Source organism: Stegostoma tigrinum, chromosome 9 (genome assembly GCF_030684315.1).
Source record: "Stegostoma tigrinum isolate sSteTig4 chromosome 9, sSteTig4.hap1, whole genome shotgun sequence".
Classification (NCBI taxonomy): domain Eukaryota; kingdom Metazoa; phylum Chordata; class Chondrichthyes; order Orectolobiformes; family Stegostomatidae; genus Stegostoma; species Stegostoma tigrinum.
The window spans coordinates 33,768,938-33,789,869 of record NC_081362.1 but is presented as its reverse complement, the minus strand read 5'-3'; the positions used below and the strand labels follow the sequence as shown (position 1 = coordinate 33,789,869).

General features: G+C 41.2%; 2 protein-coding genes across 5 annotated transcripts in view; one reads left to right on the top strand and one right to left on the bottom strand.

Annotated features, from left to right (window-relative positions):
• Positions 1–9,615, top strand: part of LOC125455009 (dynein light chain Tctex-type 1-like) — a 39,425-nt gene extending 29,810 nt beyond the window's left edge. The window contains exons 4-5 of the mRNA XM_048536472.2: positions 1,726–1,803; positions 9,285–9,615. Of these exons, the coding sequence (XP_048392429.1) occupies positions 1,726–1,803; positions 9,285–9,355 (149 nt within the window). The 3' untranslated portion in view covers positions 9,356–9,615. The remainder of the gene's footprint in view (positions 1–1,725; positions 1,804–9,284) is intronic.
• Positions 9,616–16,879: 7,264 nt separating this feature from the next.
• Positions 16,880–20,932, bottom strand: part of tmem181 (transmembrane protein 181) — a 180,895-nt gene continuing 176,842 nt past the window's right edge. For all 4 annotated transcript variants that reach the window (XM_048535701.2, XM_048535703.2, XM_048535702.2 and 1 more), the window contains 2 exons: positions 20,277–20,343; positions 16,880–18,302 (listed from right to left, as the gene is read on the bottom strand). In XM_048535701.2, coding sequence (XP_048391658.2) covers positions 18,224–18,302; positions 20,277–20,343 — 146 coding nt within the window. In that variant the 3' untranslated portion in view covers positions 16,880–18,223. The remainder of the gene's footprint in view (positions 18,303–20,276; positions 20,344–20,932) is intronic.

The following is a 20,932-nucleotide window of genomic DNA, read 5'->3' as shown; positions in this document are numbered from 1 at the left end:
TGTTGTGTGCAAGAGCACTTCAGGATATGGAAAAAGAATAAATGGTTTCCCTTTGCATTTGGTGTATGTCTATTTGCTCTGACCCAGGGGGCCTAAGTTCATGCCCTACCTACTTTTGAGGTGTCTAGTAACATCTCTGAACGGGTTGATTAGAAACCTGAATGGTTTCCCCTGACTGCTGGTTGCACCAATTAAACTGAAATAGAAGTTGAAAGCTTTACATGCTACTCTGTCAACAGTTTCTTCAATTCCTTGATGGCAAGAATGGCATCGGCACTGCCACCTGGTCTTTGTCTGGCTTTTTAAATAAGTACTGGAGCAGAGTGCTATCTGCCAAACCATTTCGCCTGTTTACTCAATATACAGCCTGATCATGCTTTGTTTTCTGGAGGGACTGAAAAATGGGAGGTCTTTCCCATCATTCATGTATTGTTATTTGATCTATGGTGACTAAAATGCCTCTTTATCCTCCTTGTTCTTTGTAGAGCTGTGCTGGTTTCCTCTCTTGGCACTTATCCTTCTCTGTGTAAAGACTTAAGGTTTGCAAGAATTTAATTTTTCTAGTTGCATGTCTTATTCCCTGCTGTGAGATCTTTGCATGCATATTTATCTTTGTGCATGCTTTCCCTCTCCACAATCTGGTATCTCAGTGAATATTGAGGTCTGTCACTGCAGGGTTTTGTTGTCAAGTCTTTCTCCACTACTTTGTGCTGATTACTGGGCTAACCTCATCGTCACCCATAGCACTGTGCTGTCTCGGGGCTTCACATCATAAGTTCTTTGCTAGTTGTCTCCGGTTTAGAGGTTTTAATGAACTCTGCTTCCAAGGAGTAAGATCAGGTCCACACTTGGGTGAGTGAACATTGACAGGCTTTATTAGAAATAACCATATATAAGAGAATGGTAGGAGGGGACATCTTCTGGAACCCTGAAAATTCAGCTCCAGTTCCAAGTAAATTGGTGTCGTGATGACTTCTCATCTTATGCACATACCTCTTCGGTATTCTTTTTAAGAACTGAATAGAATCCCTACGGTGTGGAAACAGGCCCTTCGACTTAACAAGTCCACACCAACCCTCAGAGCATCCCACCCAAACCAATCCCCCTATAACCCACCTAATCTACACATCCCTGAACACCAGGCAATTTAGCATGGCCAATCCACGTAGTCCGCACATCTTTGCATTGTGGAGGAAACTGGACAACCTAGAGGAAACCCACCACACAGACACAGGGAGAACGTGCAAACTCCATACAGTCAGCTGCCTGAGATCCAAGAATATGGCTGTTGCTGGTGTTTTTTTAAAAAGCCAGTGTTTGGCCTCCAGTGCTGCTGCTGCATTTCTGAAGCAACTGGAAAATGAGATTAAGGCCAGAAGTGAAGAGCTCTGTGCAGTTTAAGTAAAAGAAAAAATACACTGAGGCAAATCGACAGTGCCATTTCTTGGGAGGATTTCAGCCTGCTGTTCATCCTACCCATTCTGGCGCTACCTCTTAAACTGATAGATAATCTAATCCACTGTTCTTTAACAATTTTTATTTTATTGCTTGAAATTTTGTTCTTTTGTTATGTTTTTATCGTACCTATTTGGAAAGATGTTAGAATTATGCTAATGCAATTGTGCAGTAATTGGTAAATATTGTGGAGTGCTAGTTGGTTTCCAAATGTGCCCAGTGTTATTAACATTTTGTGTGTTAACCCTCTTCATTTGTATTTTCCTTTAGTGACCTCTGTAATAATGCAAAAGAATGGTGCTGGTTTACACACAGCTAGCTCCTGTTACTGGGATAATAATGCTGATGGTGAGTAATATCTGGAATACTAGAATCTCCTGTATACATTTTTGGAACATTTGTTGTGGTACTTTGAAGTGTTTTGACATAATATGCTGTGTCAATGAAACTACTGAGTGTATCCACCTTTCTTCTGTTCCTTTTCTCATCCAACATTGAGTTGTCAGAAAGTTAACTGGTTGAACTGTATTTGAAATTCAGCATCCAGTACATAGAAATAGGAGAAAACCATTTGGCCCTCAAGCCTGCTCCACCGTTCAAGAAAATCTTAGCCCCACCTGTAAAACGTTTGGTTCCCATTTAGATCAAAAATGTCCAAATCAGTCTTGAACTGACAGGCCAGTGCCTATTTTGAATAGGAAACCCCTTATTATAAAACTATGTCAATAGTTGTAGATTCTCCCATGAAGGGCAGCTTCCTGTTAGGACCTACCTTGTCTCAAGTTGCCTCAGAATCTTGTATGTTTGAATCATATCACAAACTATTCTTTTAAACTCCAGTTATTATCAGCCCAACCTCAACGTTTCCACATAAGCCCTTTGTCCCACAAACAGCATTCTCATTCAGCTGTGCACCTCAGTGGTTCTTTGGATGCTGATCAGCATGCCAGAATCCCTACAGTGTGGAAGCAGGCCATTAGGCTGATTGAATCCTCACTAACCCTCCAAAGAGCATCCCAGCTAGAGCCCATTACCCTTTTCCTATCCCTGTAACCTTGTATTACCATGTAACCTAGATATCCCTGGACACTATGGGCAATTTAGCATGGCCCTATCCACCTAACCTCTCTCATCTTTGGAACTGTGGGAGGAAATCCACACAGACACGGACAGAACGTGCAAACTCCACACTGTTTACCACTGAGCCACCGTTCCGCTGATAAATTAACTTCACATGCAGGAGCTGCTGCTGCACACAGACCCTTGGACATTTGCAAAGCAGAATAAAAAATTGGGGGGAGCGTGGCCCAGGAATTAGCTTAATGAACCTTCTCTAAACTGCCTCCAATGCATGGAACATAGAACATTACAGCGCAGTGCATGCCCATCCAACCTGCCTATTCCATTATCATCCACATGTCTATTCAATGACCATTTAAATGCCCTTAAAGTTGGCACATCTACTATTGTTGCAGACAGGGCATTCCACGCCCTTACAACTCTGAGTAAAGAGCCTGCCTCTGACTTCTGTCATATCTATCACCCCTCAATTTAAAGCTATTTGCCCTCGTGTAAGGCTGTCACTGTCCACCCTATCTAATCCTCTGATCATCTTGTATGTCTCTATTAAGTCGCTTCTTAACCTTCTTCTCTCTAACGAAAACAGCTTCAAGTTCCTCAGCCTTTCCTCATAAGACCTACCCTCCATACCAGGCAACATCCTGGTGAATCTCCTCTGCACCCTTTCCAATGCTTCCACATCTTTCCTATAATGCGGCGACCAGAACTGTACGCAGTACTCCAAGTGTGGCTGCACCAGAGTTTTGTACAGCTGCAACATGACCTCTTGGCTCCGAAACTCAATCCCTCTACCAATAAAACCTAACACACTGTATGCCTTCTTAACAACCCTATCAACTTGGGTGGCAACTTTCAGGGGTCTATGCACTTGGACACCAAGATCCCTCTGCTCGTCCACATTACCAAGAATCTTACCATTAGCCCAGTACTCTGTATTGCTGTTACTCCTTCCAAAGTGAATCACCTCACACTTTTCCACATTAAACTCTATTTGCTGCCTCTCAGCCCAGCTCTGCAGCTTATCTATGTCTCTCTGTAACCTGCAACATCCTTTCACACTATCTAGAACTCCACTGACTTTAGTGTCATCCTCAAATTTACTAACCCATCCTTCTACACCCTCATCCAGGTCATTATAAAAATGACAAACAGCAGTGGCCCCAAAACAGATTCTTGCACTACACCAGTAGTAACTGAACCTCCAGGATGAACATTTCCCATCAACCACCACCCTCTGCCTTCTTAGAACTAGCCAATTTCTGATCCAAACCATTAAATCACCCTCAATCCCATGCCTCTGTATTTTCTGCAATGGCCTATCATAGGGAACCTTATCAAACACTTTACTGAAATCCATATACACCACATCAACCGCTTTACCCTCATCCACCTGTTTGGTCACCTTCTCAAAGAACTCAATAAGGTTTGTGAGGCATGACCTACCCTTCACAAAACCGTGTTGACTATCCCTAATCAAATTATTCCTATCTCTTTATAATCCTCTCCAACACTATACCTACAACCGAAGTAAGGCTCGCTGGTCTATAATTACCAGGGTTGTCTCTACTTCCCTTCTTGAACATTTGCTATCCTCCAGTCTTCTGGCACTATTCCTGTAGACAATGACGACCAAGATCAAAGCCAAAGGCTCTCCAATCTCCTCCCTACCTTCCCAGAGAATTCTAGGATAAATCCCATCCGGCCCAGGGGATTTATCTGTTTTCACACTTACTAGAATTGCTAACACCTCCTCCTTATGAACTTCAATCCGTCTAGTCTAATAGCCTGTGTCTCAGTATTCTCGACAACATTGTCTTTTTTTCCTGTGTGAATACTGACGAAAAATATTCATTTAGCGCCTCTCCTATCTCTTCAGATTCCACACACTACTTCCCACTACTGTCCTTGACTGGCCCTAATCTTACTCGAGTCGTTCTTTTGTTCTTGACATACCTACAGAAAGCCTTAGGGTTTTAGAACATAGAACAGTACAGCACAGAACAGGCCCTTCAGCCCACAATGTTGTGCCGACCATTGATCCTCATGTATGTACCCTCAAATTTCTGTGACCATATGCATGTCCAGCAGTCTCTTAAATGACCCCAATGACCTTGCTTCCACAACTGCTGCTGGCAACACATTCCATGCTCTCACAACTCTGTGTAAAGAACCCGCCTCTGACATCCCCTCTGTACTTTCCACCAACCAGCTTAAAACTATGACCCCTCGTGCTAGCCATTTCTGCCCTGGGAAATAGTCTCTGGCTATCAACTCTATCTATGCCTCTCATTATCTTGTATACCTTAATTAGGTCCCCTCTCCTCCTCCTTCTTTTCTCCAATGAAAAGAGACCGAGCTCGGTCAACCTCTCTTCATAAGATAAGCCCTCCAGTCCAGGCAGCATCCTGGTAAACCTCCTCTGAACCCTCTCCAAAACATCCACATCTTTCCTATAATACGGCGACCAGAACTGGATGCAGTATTCCAAGTGCGGTCTAACCAAAGTTTTATAGAGCTGCAACAAGATCTCACAACTCTTAAACTCAATCCCCCTGTTAATGAAAGCCAAAACACCATATGCTTTCTTAACAACCCTGTCCACTTGGGTGGCCATTTTAAGGGATCTATGTATCTGCACACCAAGATCCCTCTGTTCTTCCACACTGCCAAGAATCCTATCCTTAATCCTGTACTCAGCTTTCAAATTCGACCTTCCAAAATGCATCACCTCGCATTTATCCAGGTTGAACTCCATCTGCCACCTCTCAGCCCATCTCTGCATCCTGTCAATGTCCCGCTGCAGCCTACAACAGCCCTCTACACTGTCAACGACACCTCCGACCTTTGTGTCGTTTGCAAACTTGCTGACCCATCCTTCAATCCCCTCATCCAAGTCATTAATAAAAATTACAAACAGTAGAGGCCCAAGGACAGAGGAAGGACCTGTGGAACCCCACTCACCACTGACTTCCAGGCAGAATATTTTCCTTCTACAACCACTCGCTGTCTTCTGTTGGCCAGTCAATTCTGTATCCAAGCAGCTAAGTTCCCCTGTTTTCCTTGACCCTACCTGCCAAAGACTTCTCATGTCCCCTCCTGGCTCTTCTTAGCTCTCTCTTTAGGTCCTTCCTGGCTAGCTTGTAACTCTCAAGCGCCCAAACTGAGCCTTCACGTCTCATCTTTACGTAAGCCTCCTTCTTCCTCTTGACAAGAGATTCAACTTCTTTGGTAAACCACGGTTCCCTCACTTGACCACTTGCTCCCTGCCTGACAGGCACATACTTATCAAGGACACGCAGCTGTTCCTTGAACAAGCTCCGCATTTTAATTGTGCCCAGCCCCTGCAGTTTCCTTCCCTATCCTATGCATCCTAAATCTTGCCTAATCACCTCATAATTGCCTTTCCCCCAGCTATAACTCTCGCCCTACAGTATATCCCTATTCCTTTCCATTTCTAAAGTAAAAGTAACTGACCTGTTTTGAGAAGATTTGTAGCTCAGGTTGAGGTTCTGGATGTGGGTTTTACCCAGTACCAAATCTAGTGCAAGTTTATTCTTCCTTAAATAAGGAGAACAAAACTGTACTGCATGCTTTCAATGTGGTCTCACCAATAGCTCTGGCAAGACTTCTTTACTTTTATATCCTCTCCCTTCATATAAGTGGCAAAATTTTATTTGCCAAACTTATTATTCACTATCACAGCATTTTTGTTTATTTAAATGTGAACATCCTTTCTACTGCAGCATTAAGTAGTCTTTCTCCACCTTAATTAATATTTTGTTTTTCTGTTCTTTCGAAAGTGGGCAATCTCATTTTGAGGTATTCCATCTGCCAAATATTTACCTATTCACTTAACCTAACTATATTCCTTTACAGATTCTGTGCCCTCCACATAACCTGTTTCTTCAGCTTTCTTTGTATAAGAACTAGGAGCAGGAAGGCCATGTGGTCCCTCGAGCCTGCCCAACCATTCAATCTTTTTGAGACTCAGCTGCACTTAACCGCCTGCACGACATATCCCCTAATCCCTTTACTTTTTGAAAATTAATCTAGCCTTGCCTTAAACACATTCGGCGAGGTAGCTTCAACCGCTTCACTGGGCAGGGAATTCCACAGATTCTCAACCCCATGGGTGAAGAAATTCCTCCTGACCTAAGTCCTACATCTTTATGGGAAGGGGCTATGACCCTTAGTCCGAGTTTCACCTGCTAATGGAAACAACCTCCCTTTCTCCACCTTACCTGTTCCCTTCATAACCTTTCTATAATGTCTCCCCTCATTCTTCTGAATTCCAATGAGAATAATCCCAGCCTATTCAGTTTCTCTTCATAATCCAACCCTCTCAACTCTGGAATCAACCAAGTGAATCTCCTCTGCACCCCCTTCAGTGCTAGTATATCCCTTCTCAAGTAAGGAAACCAAAACTGCACACAGTACTCCAGGTGTGGCCTCACCAGGACTCTATACAGCCGCAGCATAGCCTCCCTATTTTTAAACTCCATCTCTCTAGCAATGACTGACAAAATTCTATTTGCCTTTTTAATTACCTGCTGCACCTGCAATCATGCATTTGGACACCCAAGTCCCTCTGCACAGCAGTGTGCTGCAATTTTTCACTATTTTAATACATAGTCCATTTTATTGTTATTTCTACCAAAATGGATGACCTCACTCTTATCAACATTGTACTCCATCTGCCAGACCTTTGCCCACTCACTTACACTATCTATATCCCTCTGTAGACTTTTCAGTGTCTTCTGCACACTTTGCTCTACCACTCACCATAGTGTCATCTGCAAATTTTGACACGCCACACTTAGTTCCCAACTCCAAATCATCTATGTAAATTGGAAACAATTGCGGTCCCAACACTGATCCTTGAGGCACACCACTAGCCACTGACTGCCAACCAGAAAAACACCCATTTACTCCTACTGTTTGTTTTCTACTAGTCAAGCAATCCTCTATCCATGCCAATACATTACCTGTAATATCGTGCAACTTTATCTTACGTCGCAGCCTTTGGTGTGGCATCTTGTCAAATGCCTTCTGGAAATCCACATACACTACATCCACAGGTTCCTCATTGTCCACCATGCACTTGATGTCCTCAAAGAATTCCACCAAATTAGTTAAACATGACCGACCGTTGAGGAACCCATGCTGGGTGTTCCCAATGAGAGAATTTATATCCAGAATTCTTGCTATTTCTTCCTTTTAATGATACCGAAGTTAAGCTAACTGGCCTATAGTCAGAGCTAATGGGAACTGCAGATGCTGGAGAATCTGAGATAACAAAGTGTGGAGCTGGATGAACTCAGCAGGGCAAGCAGCATCTTAAGAGCACAAAAGCTGACCTTTCGGGCCTAGACCCTACATCAGACCTATAGTCACCTGCTTTTTGTCTACTTCCTTTTTTAAACAGTGGTGTCACATTGGCTGTTTACCAATCTGCGGAAACCACCCCAGACTTGTGAATTTTGGTACATAATTACTAGCGTATTTGCTGTTTCCCCCATTACCTCTTTTAGTACCCTTGGGTGTATTTAATCAGGGCCAGGAGACTTGTCTACCTTTAGCCCTATTAGCATGCCCAGCACAACATCCTTAGTGACAATGATAGTTTCTGGGTCCTCACCTGCTATAACCTTCTTGCCAGGATAATAAAATGTGAGGCTGGATGAACACAGCAGGCCCAGCAGCATCTCAGGAGCACAAAAGCTGACGTTTCGGGCCTAGACCCTTCATCAGAGGCCGCCTTGCCATAGCCGCCTTGCCATCAGTTTTCAGCACTTATTTGTGTCTTCCACTCTGAAGACTGACACAAAATAACTGTTCTGACATTTCTGCAGAAGGGTCTAGGCCCGAAACGTCAGCCTTCCTGCTCCTCTGATGCTGCTTGGCCTGCTGTATTCATCCAGCTCTACACCTTATCTCAGATTCTCCAACATTTGCAGTTCCTACTATCTCTGTTTAATGCCTCGGCTAGTTCCTCATTCCCAGTTATTAAACTGGCCTTTTCATCCTCTAAACGATCAATGTTTATCTTCACCACTCTTTTACGATTTGCATATTTATAGAAACTCTTGCTGCCTGCTTTTATATTCTAGCTAATTTACTCTCATAATCTATCTTTCTTTTCTTTATAACGTTTTTGTGGTTTTCTGTTGGCCTAAAGATTTTTCAGTCTACTAGTTTCCCACTAATTTTTGCTTTTTTATGTTTTTTTTTTAAAGCTTGTTTTACACTCCTTTATTTCCTTAGACATCCATGTCTGACTATTTTCCTACAGTTCTTCCTTATCACTGGAATATACTTCTGCTGAGCACAGTGAAAAATTGTTTTAAAAGTCCTCCACTGTTCCTCAATTGACCCACCATAAAGGTTTTGTATGGAAACTACAAGATAGATTTGGTATATCCAACATATGATCACATTTTATGCTGTTTATTGATCTCTACTTAGTCAATATTGACTATGTGAAATGCAGTTGCAGTAATTTGGAAGAGTTCACTGTTCAAAGTGCTTATAGGATGCAAGTCTGAGAATTGAGATGAATATGGAGTAAGAGCCAACAAAGGATTAACTTGTGATTAGATGATTGCACACTCGAGTGCTAAGTCTAGACAAGATCCTTCTTGCCATGGCTGCATGGTGTACTTAAACAGAAAAATAAAAATTGTCAAATTGTAGTGTATTGACTAGTTCTAATTTAAATTGCTTAAAATTGTATGTTCCTTTGTTTCCAGGAAGCTGCACAGTGAGATGGGAGAATAAGACTATGTTTTGTATAGTCAGTGTCTTTGGGCTAGGTATCTGAAACCTAGAAGCTGCCAGAAATCTTTGTCAAATTTGTAACTATGAAACACTACTCTTACACAGTATTCTCAGTAAACATGAACTACAGTTCCTTTACTGTCCAGTACAGTATCTCAGTTCAGTATTGTGTTTTGGTGCAAAGTTCTATAGATTTGATGTAGCATTGATTTTAATCTATACTGCTAAGAAAAGTAAACAAATATAACATACAAAGTTGTTTTATTGTTGAAGTTTTTAAATAAATGTGAAATGTTCAATTTACACTTGTTTTGCATTATTCAAGGTTTGATATACTTGAACTAGAATCACTTGAAGAAAGTGAAAACGACTGTAAATCTGCATCATTCCCACTTTCCAGCGTTTGGCCTGTAAGTCATGACAGTTTAGGTGCTGATCCAAGTACTTTTTTAAAGGTTGAGAGAAGTCCCACCTCAACCATCCTCCCAGGCAGCTCATTCCAGATTTTCACTACTCTCTGGATAAAAACAATTTTCCTCAAATATCCTCTAAACATCCTTTCACCTTTAAAATTGACCCTTCATCTAGGAGAACAGCTTCCTATTCATCCTGTCCATGCCTCTCATAATCTTACAGATCTCATCAGGCCCCCCCTCTTGGCCTTCTCTGCTTGGAAGAAAACAACCTGAGATTATCCACCCTCTCTTCATAGCTTAAAAAGTGCTCCATCCCTGATTACTGATCAGTAAATTTGCAGATGACATAAAAATTGGTGGATTTGTGGACAGTGAGGAAGGTTGTCAGGGGATACAGCAGGATAAAGTCTAGCTAGAAAGTTGGGCAGAGATATGCAAATGGCGTTTGATCTGGAACAGTGTGATGTGCTGTGTTTTGGGTGATCAAATGCAAGAAGAAAGCACATTGTAAATGCATGACCATTAGGAGCTGTGCTACAGAGGGATCTTGGAGTACATGTACATAGCTCCTTGAAAGTGGCAGCACAGTGGATAAGATGGTAAAGAAGGCATATGGCATCTGTCAGGACATTGATTATAAAAGTTCGCAAGTCACATTCCAATTGCGTAAAACTTTGGTTAGGCCACATTTGGAATATACTGCACAGTTCTATCCTCACACTATAGGGAGGATGTTGGAGACTTTGGAAAGGGCGCAAAAATAGGTTTACTAGGATTTTGCCTGGATTGGAATATATTAGCTATATAATGAACAAACTTGGATTGTTTTTGCTAGAGTGTAAGAGGCTAAGAGGTGACCTCATAGAAATATATAAAATTGAGAGGCATGGATAGGATGGATAGTCTTTTTCCCATGGTGGATATGTCAAATACTAGGGGGCATAGTTTTAAGGTGAGAGGGGAGAAGTTGAAAGCAAATGTGCATGGAAAGTTTTTTTAAGAGGGTGGTAAGTACCTGGAATGCACTGACCTCTGAAGGTCCTGTATTTCAATTTTCTAATTTCCTAAATTCCCATTGCAGGACCTCATCTGACTTCCTGTTATTAGAATTAACATTGACCATAAATATCTGGCTGCTCACTCTCCCCTTTTCAGCGTGTTCTGTGCCCACTCAGACATCCTTGACCCAGGCATCAAGGAGGCAACACATCATCCTGGAGTGCGCTCTCGGCCACAGAAATGTCGATCTGTGTCCGAGACTACAGAATCCCCTATCATAAGACCATAAGACGTAGGAGTGGAAGTAAGGCCATTCGGCCCATCAAGTCCACTCTGGCATTTAAATCATGGCTGATGGGCATTTCAACTCCACTTCCCTACACTCTCCCTGTAGCCCTTGATTCCTTGTGAGATCAAGAATTTGTCAATCTCTGCCTTGAAGGCATCTAATGTCCCGGCCTCCACCGCTCCATGGCAGTGAATTCCACAAGCCCACCACTCTCTGGCTGAAAAAAATCGCTACCACTCACTTACACTTTCGCTTTGTTTACAGCAAAGAGGGTCAATAATGGTGCCACTGACCTGGCTACTGATGTTGCTTACCCCTGAGTAGCCATTCTCCCAAACAGTATCCAAAACTGTATAGCTGTTTAAGAGGGGAATGGTCAACGAGGACTCCTGTAATGTCTGCATGCCCAGTGCTCTTGACAGTCAGTCACCCATCTATCTGGCTGAACCTTTGGGGTGACCACCTTCCTGAAAAACCTCTCTCTAAAACTTTCTGCTTCCTCTGTGTTCCTCAGTGAGTCCAACTGCCATTCATTTGGGCTGAAGAGCTGCAGGTGGACACACTCCCAGCTGACGTAGTTGTCAGGGACATTTGACTTCTCTCTGATCTCCCACATTTCACAGGAGAAGCATGCCACTCCACTAACTACCTTACTACACCTCCTATATAGAATATATATTAATGCTGCTTACCTTTAACGAAGAACAATGCTCGCCAAAGGCTGCACTTTGACCTCAACCGCAGTCTTTTAAAGTTCTGAAGGCATAGTCCCCTCCCTGATTCATGTGCAGCCTTTCCAGAACCCTGCTTTGGAATCCCTTCAACCAGGTTTCTGCCCTTGGTAGAGTACTAAAGTGGCTTTTGAAGTCACGAATAACATCCAATGTGACAGTGACAAGGATACAATACCCTTCCTCATCCTCCTGACCTGTTTGCTGTCTTGCACATATTTCATTATACTATCTTCCTCCATTATCGAACAGCCTATTCTTACCTACCATTATCAGAGATTAGACATCAGTAGTTCTTCAAAACTCCAAGATATCTTACTCAAATTCAGGCATCTTGAACATCCCTGACTTCAACTGTTCCACAATTGATGGCTAGGCCTTCAGCTGCAATGGCTGCAAGCTTTGAAATTCTCATTCTAAACATCTGACGTTGTCCAGCTCTTCATTAAAATTGGCCTCCTTGATCAAGCTTTTGGTTGAATGTCTCTTCGAAATGTGTCAGTTGTTGTATAGAGCATCTATGAAATATTTTGGTATCTTAATACATTAAAAGCACTATATAAATGTAAGTAGCTGTTCAGTGATCATTGGGATACACAGAAGAGAATATCCAGACAAGTCAGTCAATGACACACACTTGTGTGCCTCCCAGGAATAGGACTGGGAATATTTTTGATGTTGACTGCAGTTCACAAGCAACCTCATTGGTAATGGGAATGGAGTTACGAACATAAGAAATAAGAGCTGCAGGCAGCAGTTTGCCCTTTGAATCTGCTATGTGGTTCAACAGATCACAGGCCTTATCAGAAGATCTCACTTCTACCTTCTCACAGTATCCCCATTTTCTTTAATGCCCCTAAGCATCTAAAAATCTACCAAACTCTGTCTTGAATCTGAGATAACAAGGTGTAGAGCTGGATGAACACAGCAGACCAAGCAGCATCAGAGGAGCAGGAAGGCTGACGTTTCGGGCCTAGACCCTTCTGCAGAACAGTTATTTTGTGTCAGTCTTCACAGTGGAAGACACAAATAATGTGCTGAATACTGATGGCAAGAGGGTTATAGCAGGTGAGGACCCAGAAACTATCATTATCACTAAGGATGCCGTGCTGGGCATGCTAATGGTGCTAAAGGTAGACAAGGTGTAGAGCTGGATGAACACAGCAGACCAAGCAGCATCAGAGGAGCAAGACAGCTGATGTTTTGGGCCTCAACTCTTCTTCAGAAATGCTTGGCCTGCTGTGTTCATTCAGCTCTACACCTTGTTATCTCAGATTCTCCAGCATCTGCAGTTCCTACTATTTCTGAAACAATTTTAACCCCACTGCAAAGCCTCTTATGAGGATGTCTACCCTGAAGAAGTTAACCTCCTCCCTCCCGAAAAACCCCAGTGGATTTCTCTCCCACTGCAACTCTCTCGTAATCTCTTCAGCCATTTCTGAAGAAGGGTCTAGGTCCGAAATGTCAGTCTTCCTGCTCCTCTGATGCTGCTTTGCCTGTTGTGTTCATCCAGCTCTACACCTTGTTATCTCAGATTCTCCAGCATCTGCAGTTCCTACTAACTCTATCTTGAATTTACTCAATGATTGAGCATTCAATTCCTTTGGGTGGCGAATTTTAAACATTCACAGTAATTTTGAGTGCATAAATTTCTCATCTGTCCTAAATGCTCAACTACTCATTCTGAGTTTGTGAACCTCATCTAACAGATTCCCCAGCCTGGGGTCAGTAAGGGACAGAAACAGTAAAAAGGTAACACAGCATTGGTGTCGTAGTTGATGTCAGAAAGATGCAAGCTAACGGTATAGTATCAAAACATGCAAAGCAGTCACATGAATAAATTAGGTAAATTATTTCCATGACTAGAAATGAAGATACATCACAGGGACTTCAATGTTGTAGCTATTTCGGAGACAAGGATGGAGCAGGGTCAGGAATGGATGTTGCAAGTTCCAGGGTTTAGATCTTTCATCAGGATCAGGGAAGGTGGTAAAAGAGGGAGAGGTGTGGCTTTGTTAGTCAAGGCTGTAAGAACTTTTGACAAGAACTCATCTACTGAGGTGGTATGGGCCGAAGTCAGAAACAGGACAGGAGAGGTCACACTACTGCAAGTTTTTTTATAGGCCTCCGCAAAGTTCCAAGGATGTGGAGGAGACGATTGGCAAAACTATTCTGGGCAGGAGTGAAAGGAACAGGGTGGTCATTATGGGAGACTTTAACTTCCCCAACATTGACCGGAAATGCTATAACTGTAGTACGTCGAATGGATCAGTTTTTGTCCAACGTGTGCAGGATGGTTTCCTGACACAGTATGTCAAAGAGCCGACAAGAGGGGAGGCCACACTGGATCTGGTACTTGGTAATGAACCAGGCCAGGTGTTTGATTTAGTGGTAGGTGAGCACCTTGGACAGCATGACCATAATTTAGTTTAGCAATGGAAAGGGATAGGAACATGCCACAGGGTAAGACTTATAGATGGGGGAAGGGGAATTATAATGCAATTAGGCAAGACTTAGGAGGCATAGAATGGGGCAGCAAAATGCAGGGGATGGGGATAATCGAAATGTGGAGCTGGTTTAAGCAACAGATATTGCGTGTCCTTGATAGGTATGTCCCTGTCAGGCAGGGTGGAAGTGACAAGGTAAGGGAACTGTGGTAACTAAAGAAATTGTATCTCTTGTTAAGCGGAAGAGGGAGGCTTATGTGTTGTTGAGACGCGATGGTTCCAATGAGATGATGGAGAGTTACAGATTAGCTAGGAAGGATTTAAAGAGAGAGTTAAGAAGAGCAAGGAGGGGACATGAGCAGACATTCGTAGGTAGAATAAAGGAGAACCCTAAAAGCTTTCTATAGGTATGTGAGGAATAAGAGGATGACTAAGGTAGGAATAGGGCCAGTCAAAGGCAGAAGTGGCAAGTTGTGTGTGGACTGTGTGGAGATTGGAGGTACTAAATGATTATTTCTCATGCGTTTTCAGAGGAACAGGAGAATATTGTAGAGAAGACTGAGTTACAGGCTACTAGAATTGAAAGGATTAAGGTTAATAAGGAGCAGGTGTTATCAATTGTAGAAGGTGTGACGGTAGATAAATCCCCTAGGCCGGATGGGATTTTTCTGGGGATTCTCTGGGAAGGAGATGGCGGAGCCTTTGGCCTTGATCTTTGAGTCCTCATTGTCTACAGGTTTAGTACCAGAGGACTGGAGGATTGCAAATATTGTGCCCTTGTTCAAGAAGGGCAGTAGAGGTGAGCCTTACAGCTGTTGTAGGAAAGATTTTGGAAAGGATTATAAGAGATAGGATTTATGATCATCCAGTAAGCAACAATTTGAGTGGAGATAGTCAACATGGATTTGTCAAAGGCAGGTCGTGTCTCACAAACCTCATTGAGTTTTTTGACAAGGTGACCAAGCATGTGGATGAAGGTAGGACAGTTGATGTGAGGTACATGGACTTCAGTAAAGCTTTTGATAAGGTTCCAATGGTAGGCTATTGGAGAAAATACGGAGGCATGGGATTGAGGGAGATTTAGCAGTTTGGATTAGAAACTGGCTTTCTGTAAGAAGGCAACGAGTGGTGGTTGATGGAAAATATTCAGCCTGCAGTCCAGTTACTAGTGGTAAGGATCTGTTTTAGGACCACTGCTGCTTGTCACTTTTGTAAATGACTTGGACGCAGGCATAGATGGATGGATTAGTAAGTTTGCAGATGACACTAAAGTCGGTGGAGTGGTGGACAGTGTGGAAGAATGTTGCAGGTTGCAGGGAGACTTGGATAAACTGCAGAATTGGGTTGAAAGGTGGCAAATGGAGTTCAATGCGGATAAATATGACGTGATTCACTTTGGGAAGAATAATAGGAAGGCAGAATACCAGGTCAATGGAAAGATTCTTAGTAGTGTGGATGTGCAGAGGGATCTTGGTGTCCATGTACATAGATCCCTGAAAGTTACCACCCAGGTGGATAGAGCTGTTAAGAAGTCTTACAGTGTGTTAGGTTTTATTGGTAGAGGGATTGAGTTCTGGAGCCGTGATGTTACGCTGCATCTGTACAAAACGCTAGTGTGGCATCACTTGGAATATTGCGTACAGTTCTGGTCGCCCCATTACAAGGATGTGGAAGCATTGGAAAAGGTGCAGAGGAGATTTACCAGGATGTTACCTGGTCTGGAGCAAAGGATTTATGAAGAAAGGCTGAGGGACTTGGGTCTGTTCTCATTGGAGAGAAGGCAGCTAAGAGGGGATTTAATAGAGACATTCAAGATGATCAAAGGATTAGATAGGGTGGAGATGACGTTAGCTTATCCGAGGGGGCATAGCTACAAATTGAGGGGTGATAGATTTAAGACAGATGTCAGAGGCAGGTTCTTTACTCAGAGTGGTAAGGGTGTGGAATGCCCTGCCTGCCAATGTAGTGAACTCAGCCACATTAGGGGCATTTAAACAGTCCTTGGATAAGCATATGGATGATGATGGGATAGTGTAGGGGGATGGGCTTCGATTAGTTCACAGACCGGCACAACATCGAGGGCCGAAGGGCCTGTTCTGCGCTGTATTGTTCTATGTTCTATGCTTGCACATGGTCCATATCCCTCTATTCCTTGCATGTTCATGATTCTGTCTAAATGCCTCTTGAACACTGCTATCATATTTCTTGGCATTTGTTAATATAGTTAGGATGGGTGGGTGATTGAAGATTTGACACCCTGACAATAATTAAAAATGGGCCAATGTCTCCGTAAAACTGGAGGCAGGCATTTCTGCTTGCAATGTGTACCATCTGCTTGCCTCAGCTGCAGCTTTGAGTCGGTCCCTTCATTTCATTTCACATCATTGTGAAAATATGTTGGGTGGGGGCCTCTTTCAAGATTCAGAGCTGCTGCATTCCCAAATCAGCATTTCTGCTTCCTCCACAAAAATCCAACTCAATCTTTTAAGATCAGTTCATGATGAAAGGATATTATCTGGAAAAGTTATTGTTGTTTCTGTTCAGATACTGTCAGATCTGTTATTTCCAGCATTTTCTGTCTCCTTTTCAAATTTCCCACATTTGCGATATTTTAGTTTTGTATTTCTGCTCATTTATCACTTTGCTGTTTTCAATAACTTGTCACATTTGCATCAAATCTGTATCTCTGCTTCCAAAGTATTTTATTGGTTATGAAGTGTTTCTGAATGCCTTCGAGGGAGAAAAGGTACAACGTATACAGTTTCATTTTCCTTAGATATAGCCAAGATACAATGTAAATAATATAAATTTAATGTATTTTCCTTCATTGTTGTATGCTATAAACCAAGACCAAACTCTGGGTTGCTCAATTCAACACAATGGAATGCTATGACAATACTATCTTTAAATTATTTCTGCTTGTTAACGGTTAGAAAAGATGTCAGCAAATGTTTTAATTTCCATCAAAAACAAATAGTTAGTAAATATAGAAAAGATTTAATTAGTGAGGGTAAAACAACAATTACTTAAAACAGAGAATGGGGGAAGAGAATATAAGCATTCACAATTTCAATTTTCGATATTTACATTAGTAATATGGAGTTAATATTGTAGTGAAACACTTCTTAAAGTTTGATTACGATCAAGTAGTAAATTAAATGAAAGAATCAGCCAGCCCAGAAATCCCACAACAGATTCATAGTCAGAGTTACTAAAATGGGGCAAGGGAGGTTGATTTTTACTTCTGTCACAATATTTGCTCCAAAATAATAACACACCACAAATACTTGATAAGAGCAAATTAACTCCTACAAATACTTGTAGATATCAGCTCTCAAACAGTGGCACTGTAATTCTTATTTAACAGAAGTACAATATACAACCACATATTAAAAGCAGCATTAACTAAAACAGGGGCTGAAATTCTAAACTTAATTAGTATTTTTGAAAAGTAAATCATAAGATATTTTAGATTTATGTTGATGTTGGCAGAGACTGGAACTACAGCCTCGTTCCACTGCACAATTTATTTTCTTAATAAATTCTTGGATTTTAAAAATGAAAAAGTAACCTTGTTTACAAAGCAGCACTCTAATCTTTTTGTTTCAGAAGCATCACACTGAAACCCTACTTTAGAGCTGTGAATGCTTTGTAGTTTTCTCCCTAAATTAGAAACAAGTTAACACCACAAACATTCATGACACAATACTTGTTCACAAGGTACAAATGTTTAGAAGCTTAAAAGATTTCTAAGTTTAAAAAAAACTAATATAATCTTTTTTGCTTGGGAAGAAGAAAACCCTTATCATCTGCATATATGTCTGTTCCTTTGCTCACATGGTATCGGATAAGGATAGAGCAAGATGGAGAATGAAACCTGTTAAATCTTTACTTATTAAGTCACAATGACATGACTGTAGTTACAAAATTGAGCTAAGTGGATAGCAGCATGAAAAATTGAAGAAAAATCAATTCCACCCATTTTCAGGTATGTGTTCTTGCTAACAATCAGTCCTTTGAAGGTGCACTTCAGTCACTGTCAGACTCATCCTTGTACTTCGATTTACTAACACGGCCATTTTGTAGAGGCATTTCTTCATAATCACTCCTAACATGAAAAAGTTTAAAATTACTGAAGAAAATCTTTAATTTTCAAAAAAAATTAGATCAAACTATCAAGAATAGATTAAAAGGGTTTTCCTTGCATCATTTAAATTCACTTTTATTCATTTGGTGTGCATTAATGGGAAGATCAGTATTTTTGCTCATCCTGAACAGCCTTTGAGAAAATTATGATGAGCTGCCTCTTGAAGTTAAGTTTGCTAGCCCATTTAATATGCTGTAGCTCTGGACTCACACATTGGCCAGACCCGGTAAATATGGCACAGATCCTTCCTCAAAAGGAATTTAATAAACCAGACGGGTTTTTATTTAAACACAGAAATTTGACTTCTTATGGACATTAGTAGAGATGATCTTATTTTATTTGACAAATTTAACATTCAATTTAAATTGCACACACCTACCATGGTAGGATTTAAATTTGTGTCTCCAGCCCATTACTGAAATCCTGAAAAGCCCTATGAAATATCTATAAAGTATTTTGTTACTTTATGGCTCAAACATACTGGTTAAGTATCTTTTAGCTGTATATCGAACATCATAAATTAATAAGACTTAAACATCTTCAAACTAAACTGAAACAAGCAAGAGCTTCAAATGTGCAACTTAAAACAGGTAAGATCATGCAATCTTCCAGCAGAGAGCTGATCGCCCAGCTAGGACAACTGGTAATTGATGAGACTAATCGGTGTTCCAGCCCATGTTTTGATTTGATGATTTGATAAACTGATCTGTACAGCATGGTCTTCATTGCCTTGCTTTACTGTCTAGCCTTCCATATGAAAGTGACAAAGTGCTAGTTTGTGAATCAGTTTTAAGTTTTGTTTCATTTATAGGTTTAAAGTGGATGTAGCTTACAAGCAGCAATTTATCCAAAAGAACACAACTGGTCTCATGCAGGTTTATATATCAGCAAGCCAGATTTTTCCCTGTTGTCATGAAATTCCAGCGTTCTCCTAAACTTGATTAGTTTGACTAAGCCTCCTGCTTTGCTGAAGAGACATTCTATGGTTACATCTGCAGATCTACCCCCAGAATTGCTTTTCTGGTCATCAATTTTCTTACTCTATCCAGTTTAATTCTTGATTTAATATTGGATAAACTCACAAAATGCTCAAGCCAGCATAGTTGCCTTACACTTCAGTTTTCTGTTCTGTTCTCTGTGGAATTTGAGAATTTTCTATTTTACAATTCTACAACTGTACGTTTATTTGCAAAGACATCTGGAGTTTCATGTGAAGAATATCAATCAGTAATGACAAGTCTAGCACTTGTGATCCTTAGTAAATCTGAAATGAATATCAATTTATCAGAGGAAGCCTATAATACTGTGGGCCTATCTGGCTAACCTAGGTCCTTAATATAGAACATTAATCTTTTGAAGGGAGCAAACAATACTCTCTTCTGCTGTAAGTTCTAAATGTGGATTTATCCCACTTTCCTGAAAGCTGCACAACTATTATTGAATAGAACAAAGTGATTAATGTTGCTTTCACCTCAATATGAATCCAAAATCTGTGTCTACTTATGCACCAGAGATAGTAGTGATAAATATTAAAAATTGGGGCATTTGTCCTTTTTAATCTTCTAATCAATATCTTTCATATTTTTGAGTGATGCAGAGGTACAAAACTAGGATCAAAAGCATCCTCTATTGAGCAGGCTGGCCCAGTTTTATGGTGTAGAGACAAGCTGATCAATGTCAAATTTGTGCCTAAAAAACACTTTCTGAAAATCAGTCCCTCAGAAGCACTGCATAACTTTCATTCTATTGCTTGGAAAGGTCAAACAAGAATAAATAATATTCCAATCCTGCACACCGCAAGCCTCCAGAATTGAAATTTTAAATTCCCAAAAGAAACAATTTATTTTGGAAAGTAAACATAAATGAATGGTGTGTCAAAAATGGCCAAGTTGCAAATAAAGAAAGCTAAGACCTTAAACTACAATCTTAACTCACCCATAAAGCACATCATCATCAGAATCATTCAGCATGGAAAAGGCTGGGTTATCCTTTTGCTGGGATTCTAAGGAAAGAGAACATTATTAAAATAAATTCCTTTACAAAGACATATCAGAAAAGTATTTCAATGTAGAGATGCTACCATTTCCAATGCATACATATCTCAGAGATAGTAGGAGCTGCAGAATCTGAGATAACGAGGCAGAGCTGGATGAACACAGCAGGCCAAGAAGTATCAGAGGAACAGGAAAGCTGACGTTTCGGGCCTAGACCGTTCTTCAGAAAATGAAGGAGGGTCTAGGTCCGAACCGTCGGCTTTCCTGCTCCTCTGATGCTGCTTGGCCTGCTGTGTTCATCCAGCTCTACACCTATACTTGGTACATATTCCTGCCAATTAAGGATATGCAATTTCTTTGCGATCTTCTGCCATGTCATGCCCACCAGGTTTGAACAGATCTTAATTTCTTTAAACTATATTTTTGTTTCAAGTCGACTCTTGCTGGATTTAAAATGGATGCTATCAAATACAGAATGGACAAGGTGGCTGCTTCTAGAAATTTCTAGGAATTAGCAAGTCAATACTTAACTCATCTCTCTGGAATGTCAGATCTCTCATTTGCAAGAATACTGCAATAAAACACACACAAAAGAGC